The 6,583-nt window shown below is 55.7% G+C and overlaps 1 protein-coding gene across 1 annotated transcript; it reads left to right on the forward strand.

Moving 5' to 3' along the window:
- Positions 1–109: 109 nt before the first annotated feature.
- On the forward strand, positions 110–3,881 carry CHMP6 (charged multivesicular body protein 6; the record flags this gene model as incomplete). Its single annotated transcript, XM_010076419.1, has 6 exons — positions 110–197; positions 775–861; positions 981–1,046; positions 1,317–1,397; positions 2,072–2,126; positions 3,558–3,881. Coding segments are annotated over 6 exons (430 nt in total), but the record flags the coding sequence as incomplete, so codon positions are not given.
- Positions 3,882–6,583: the final 2,702 nt, after the last annotated feature.

Here is a 6,583-nt window from a genome sequence, read left to right on the forward strand (position 1 = left end):
GGTTGTTTCCTTCACACGTGGTTTTGTCCCCTTTTGGAAAAAGCACAAATCTGGCTTTGATGTGATTCTTTCCCCTGTGCTGACTTGTTCTCCTCCTGTTTTCCTGCAGAAAAGCCTTGCTTTTGCTCAAGAAGAAGCGTTACCAAGAGCAACTTCTAGATAAAACGGAAAATCAAATCAGCAACTTGGAGCGGATGGTAAGCGAGAACTGCTGCGAGGGGCCCGCTGTGTGCGCCTGGAATGAGTCTTTCCTGGGGCGGGTGGTGCTTTTGATGGTGTGCTGCTGTATTGTAACTGTCGAGGGGGTTTAGTCCTCCGTCCGAAGGGCCGATGTCTCTGGAAGGATGCGTATGTCACGACTCTTCCCCAAAGAATCGAGCAGCAGGTGTGTTTTGAGTCTGTAGTGCAGGGTGGTATCATCAACATGTTTTGTGAATCCGTCAAACTTTGTGGAGACCTGCAGCAGAAACTTCCTGGGGCTTGCCTCGGTAGTAGGGTTTTAGAAATGGATGTGTGTGTTCTGGGGTGGCCGTGGGAGCGAGGGATGGTCAGTGAGGACATCGGTTAACGGGCTGGTGGGTGTGTTGTTGCAGCTGCCTGTGCCGGGGCTTTGTGTGTGTGTTTCTTACCACGGGTATGATTTAATTTTCCGTTCCCTGAAGAAGGGGCTCCTGACTGGCTTCTCCTCGCAGTTCCTCTGGGGAGTCTGTGTCTGGCTGACACAGATGGGAATGTGACAGCCTGTGATGGGTCCCCTTCTCCTTTCTGTTTCAGGTCCAGGATATTGAATTCACCCAGATTGAAATGAAGGTCATCGAGGGTCTGAAAATAGGCAACGAGTGTCTGAACAAAATGCACCAGGTGTGTGTCACCGAGTCAGCGGAGCGCACTCCTGCCTCGGACCACGCAGAGTCCTGGGTGTTTGTAGCTGAGGCCCTGGAGACCCCACTCACACATGGGTTTTTGATTCTTTTCTTCAGGTTATGTCAATAGAAGAAGTAGAAAGAATAATAGGAGAAACCCAGGATGCCGTGGAGTACCAGCGGGTACGTACTGCGTGTGCGAGTAGCTGTGAGCGGAGGCTGCCTGCCCTGCAATGGTTCTCTGTGCTGTGCTCCTGCCTTATTTCAGAGGCAATCAGACTGGGAACTAAATCTGTTGCCAGCAGAAAAATCAGCTCTGTTACTTTTCCAAGTACACCTTCACCCCACGTTTACATTGCTCCCCCGTGCGCACGGGCCATGCTGCAAGTCCCAGAGCTGCTTCTGCTGCGCTGGGGTTGACTGGAATGTCCTCTCCTCTTCTCTCATGCACAGCAAATAGATGAGATACTGGCTGGCAGCCTGACGGAGGAGGATGAAGATGCCATTCTAGAAGAGTTAAATGCTATTACTCAGGTAGGACTGGTGTTCTTGTAATTACTTCAAATCCAGATTTTCAGGAAGCTTTTGTAATCAGGGAGAAAGTATCTTTCTCCCACTCTCAGTAGTTCACGTTATTCTGCCGGAGATCCCGATTAGACCTGTTTATGCCCAATTATTGTGTCATTAAAGATCAAGCGAGTGACTCTGTGCACCGGGGTCATTTAGAACTGGGATGCTTTAAGGGTTGTGCTTGGTTTGCTGTCTGTTAGTTATCTCTGCTCTCACTGCAGATCTGTTCACTGCACTAGATGAACACCCTGCCCAGGTCACAGCAGTCGGTGGCCGTTGTCACCCCCACCCATCTCTGTGGCTCATACAGACACTGGCCTGGCTCCGCCGCAGGAAGTGTGCGGCCGGTGGAGGTGGAGAGGGTCTGCAATGAGTGTTGGTTTGAGGAGACTCATAGCTAGTGCAGGGTCCTGTTAAATCTTGTTTAATAACAGGAATTTAAGAAAGCCTTGTGCTATTGACTGGGCAGCACCGAAGCCTGAAACCCTTCCTGCAGCTCTGGGGGCAGGTGTCTGTCTGTGAAGTCTCAGATATTATTCCCCAGTTCCCAGACAGCCTTTGCACAAAACCCGGTGTAAGGGCCTGTGCCCCCCGGTATGCGGGGTGTGTGTCACGTGTCGTCTTTAATGTCCTTGCAGGAACAGATGGAGCTTCCAGAAGTTCCTTCAGAGCCACTCCCAGAGGAGATCCCAGGTACGCCTTCTCTCTGTGCTCTGCAGCTTCGGCTTCTTGTTCTCCTCAGTTCTGTGCAGTAGTCCGAGGCTCTCTCCCGTTATAAGTGTTGTCCTAGCGCAGGGGAAGGATAAGAACTCTGGTTCACAGCCCTGCTGGTGTGGGCGATGTGATTCCCCACGTGGCTCTGACAAACCCAGCTGCCCCGACACCGCAGGAGGACCCCAGGCACTCGTCTCTTTGTTCAGTCAGCATCTAGTCATTCCTCTTGAAGAGTTCCTTGTTGGTACATCTGCTGTTCTTGGGTCGTGCTTTGTACCTGCTGCGAGCCCGCTGGCTGCCGTGGGACGCCCCGAGCGTGTTCCTTCCTCATCTCTCTGCCTGAGCCCAAAAACTCAGGCTGTTCCCCTGTGTGTCACCGCAGCGTGCTGCTGCGCAGGAACGATTCTTTGTGACCGTGGATATTAGCACCCACGCTGCACAGAATGGGAGTTCTCTGGGCTCCGTCACTGCTCATGGCTCCTGTGACCTTGCTTCAGGTGACAGCGGTCATTTTGAAGCAGCTGGATGAGGATCGCTGGAGTCCCACCATTGCAGGTCTGTTGGACCGTGAGCTCCACACAGGAGCTACGGGGATGTTTGCTCCAGAGCCCCAGCGGCAGGGTTTGTGCCTCTGGGTGTGAAGAGGGAAGCGGGAGAGAGCTGGTGAAGCAGAGTGACCGAACGGCGCGGCCGGCCCGTTGCCTGCTGAGGATGGAGCCTTCCCAGAGCATTCCCAGGTGTCTGTCCGTGCCGAAGAGCTGGAGACAAACAGCTCAAGCTGGGCTCAGCTGGGTGCCAGAAGGCAAACTGGTGACGAGTCTGTCTGCTGGGACAGCAGAACACCGGACCATCGGTGGCAGAAGCTGGACATCCCTGCCAGTGGAAACCGGGAGCCGTAAGGAGCCGTTTCCTCCGTGTGGAATCTGCCCGGGAGAAATCTGGGATATGGGGCACGGGGCTGGTTTCTTTTCAGTGCTTGTTTACTGGTAAACACGGATCAGATGTCTCTGTGTTGGCAGCAGGGTGGCCAAACAAAATACCAGCTGCCCTCGCTGCGTGCAGCTGAGTGAGCGCCTCTAGACTCGTGTCAGGTCGAGGGGGTGAGGGGAAAAGCTCGTCTACCCGCTGCCCCCCGCGAAACCGCTTCCTGCCCCAGATCTGTGCCGCTAGGCTGGTGGCTGCTGAAGTTGTTGGATATGTTCTGAAACTGTTTTAATTCTTCAAGTGCAGTGAAAGAGGGGCATGCTGGATATGTGGAATTATTTATAACAAACTTTTGTTAGTTCAGGTGCTGTGCAAACATTTGTTGCCCTATGGAGGCAGGATTGTGAGTCCTGCTTCTTCCACAGGAGGTGGCTGGAGATAATTTGCATTCTCTGTTTCTGTAACAAGTTTCTTTTTCTTCCACAGAAGCGTCACCCGTCAAGAACAGGCCAAAACCAGAACTGGTGGCAGCATCTTAACTCCCACTTCTGGGGATTCCCCCACGTAACTTTCACCCAGGACAGTTTGCCATCCCAGCATGTGCTGGGAACAGGCAATGCCTTGGCAGCATCCCAGCTGTGCTGGGCGGATCGTGGAGCAGGATTCCCTGCACAGGGTGGGGAACCTCGGCTGATTATTGCTCTTGTATCAAGATTATTTTCTAGTGCTTTCTTTTTTTGTAACTTATATTCGAAACTCACTCAGCTGCGCTGTCTCGGGATTAAACAACAACTCTAAAGCTTCCAAAGCTGAACGCTTGCTTTAGGTTTGATTCAGTTGTAAATCTGCCTTTGCTCCGACTGGATCCCCGGGAGTCCCACCCTCGGAGCGCTCGTGTGTGGGGCTGGGCGAGAACGAGCCGCTGCCCTTGGGAGCCCCCAGACCACCCCGCTGCCTGCACTCCTTGCTTTTCCTTTGCTTTTCCTCTTCTGATTCTGTTTGCGGAAGGGCTGCCGGTGTCTCTTGTCCTTGTGTAAATCAGACTGTGCGCGTACGAGGCTGTGGCAGGGCGCGGGCAGCCTGGAGTACAGCAGCAAGCCAGAGCTTCCACGGGCAGCGACGCTTCGTGCTACAGGCTGATAAACGGTTCTGGCAGCCTGATGCAAAACCAGCTTACGCATGAGGGTGTTATAATTTAAGCAAAGTTTGGAGTGATCGCTTGGCTTTGTGTTTGCCGGCAGCGGCGCTGATTGAGGGAAAAACCCGACCTCTCGCCGGTGTGAGTGACGATTCCCGTTCGGATCCCGCTCTGCCTCTGGGAACCCACGGCGCTGAGAGAGATCTGGGGGGACAGAAAGCTGATGAGCCTCTTGAAATTACAGCAAGGAGTCTTCTGCCTGTGTTATGAGCCAGGATCCATCCCTTGTTGGCGCTGCGCCATCGTCAGAGCTCGCCTTTGCCGTGTTCAGATGGGCTGAGATCGATCCTGCTGCCAGCTGTCGGCTCGCCTGTGAGATTTCCTCGCGGGGTCGGAGACAGCAGCGGTGAGGCTCCTTCTGTGCCGGACCTGAGGCGTGAAGCTGCTTGAATCACCGCTCCAGACTCTGCTCCATAAGCAGCTGGAGGGGAGACCAGCTCCTCAGAGACAAGGACCGAGGTCGGTGCGGGTGATGGAGGGCTGGAGAGCTGCCTGGCCAGGCAGGCGCGGGGCAGATGGAGACAGATCTTGGGAGCCAGCTCACCTGCCAGCTTGCAGATGCTCCTCAGGACACTGCAGATCTTTATTTATTATGTTCTTGAAGCCACAACCTGTAATCCCTATTTCTGCGACAGCAGAAGAAGGACCTGGAGGGTCCTTGGAGACTTTGAGTGGCTGCCTTTGGGGATACGTGACCTGGTGCTAAGCAATAACCAGTAATCCCAGGGACTGCGCTGCTCTCCGCCTGCGGTGGTGGGCCAGCAGCTACACTGGGGTTGAGTCGAGCTGTCTGTGTTGTCTCTTTGGCCCCTGGGGCCGAGCCCTCGAGGCGCCTTGGAGTTGCCCTGTTCTCAGTGCCACTGTGCTCTCATTAATTAATGTCTGATAACAAAGCTGGGGTCCCAGAACCCGTGATGCCCTGTTTGCTGAGCAGTGTGACTTCAGCAAGCCCCCAGCTCTCTCTGCAAGGGGCAGAGCGGGTTTAACCGGCACCTTGTGCCTGTGCTGGACTCGCCAGGTCCCCGGCCAGCGTTTGGAACAGCCGGAGCCAAGGCGGGACAGCTGTCTCCTGTTCTCTGCTCCGGATTTTTCTCTGCAGGCGAGGCTGGTGCTGTGCTGGAGCTGCCATCCTGCCTGTCCTGACCTGTTCCACCAGAGAGAGCCTTCCCTTCATCAGCACCGGCGTGGCGGCAGCGTTTCTGTGCAACGCTTTTCCTTCAACACTCCTTCAGGCCGGTGCCAGCCTGGTGTCGAGTTGTTTGGTTTTACCCTCTTTACTCTGTGATTCAGGGCGGTGGATGCGGGATTCTCCCGCTCGGGTCCTGCAGGGCTGTTCCTGGACGCACGGCTGCTGGCGCTTTGCACAACCCTGTTACCCAGGGCTGGCAGCACCGGGGCCAGGAGCATGCCCCAGTCCCTGCCTTCGGTTTTCTTTTATCTTTTTGGGCATCCTGACAGGGAGAGAGGCTGGAGCAGGGCATCCCCAGGGGAAGCTGCGGGGGGGCTGTGCCAGGTCCTGGGGGGAACGCCCCGGTGCTGTCTGTGCCCCCGCTCAGTGTGATCCGGAGAGGGAGGGGGTCAGTGCAGAAGGGGTTAATGCAGCTCCAAGGCTGTTTACTGAACTAACAGGAAAGGTTGGAGCAGATTGCCAACAGCTTCCTCTGGGATCCCTGCCCCAACCCGATTGTCCTGCGTCTCGGGAGGAAGAGCCAGAGCTGTGCGTGACCCCTGGGGTCCTGGAACAATAAACGGTTTCTAACGCTGTCATGGCCTCGTGTTTGCACAGTAAATGTTTTGGATGAGCAGGAGTTGCCTTCCTCCTCCCTCCACTGTGTGCTCCCCGCTCCTGGGAGAGGTGGGGGCAGGAAACCTCAGAGCAGGCTCTGTGGGGGACAGAGAAACCATCCTGCATGCCCTGATGGCCAGGGGGGCTCAGGCAGCCTCCGAGAGCCACAGCACAGCCGGGGAGCCACCGACCGAGGGGCTGGAGGGGATTTCGGAGCCTGTACGTTGTGGTCTTGCTGCAAAGGTAGAGCTGGCCCTGCCTGGCCCTTGTCCCCCGGGCCAGCAGCAGGGCAGGTTCCCGTGGGCTCCCAGGGGACAAGGGCTCTGCTGGGAGGCAGGGGAAGGGCTGGGTCCCGGGACGGGGGGATGTTTGGAAGGCAGCCCTCCTGCCCTTGGCTTTGCGATGAAGCTGAGCTGGGGGGGTTTTGCAGCAATTATTCTGTAATCATTGACAAACTGAGCAATGAGCAGCCTGCAGCTGGGCACTGGCCTCACAGGGAGCTCGGGGCTCTGTCCGGATGGCGGCAGT

The sequence above is a fragment of the Pterocles gutturalis genome, unplaced genomic scaffold (genome assembly GCF_000699245.1).
Source record: "Pterocles gutturalis isolate BGI_N339 unplaced genomic scaffold, ASM69924v1 scaffold30323, whole genome shotgun sequence".
NCBI lineage: Eukaryota > Metazoa > Chordata > Aves > Pterocliformes > Pteroclidae > Pterocles > Pterocles gutturalis.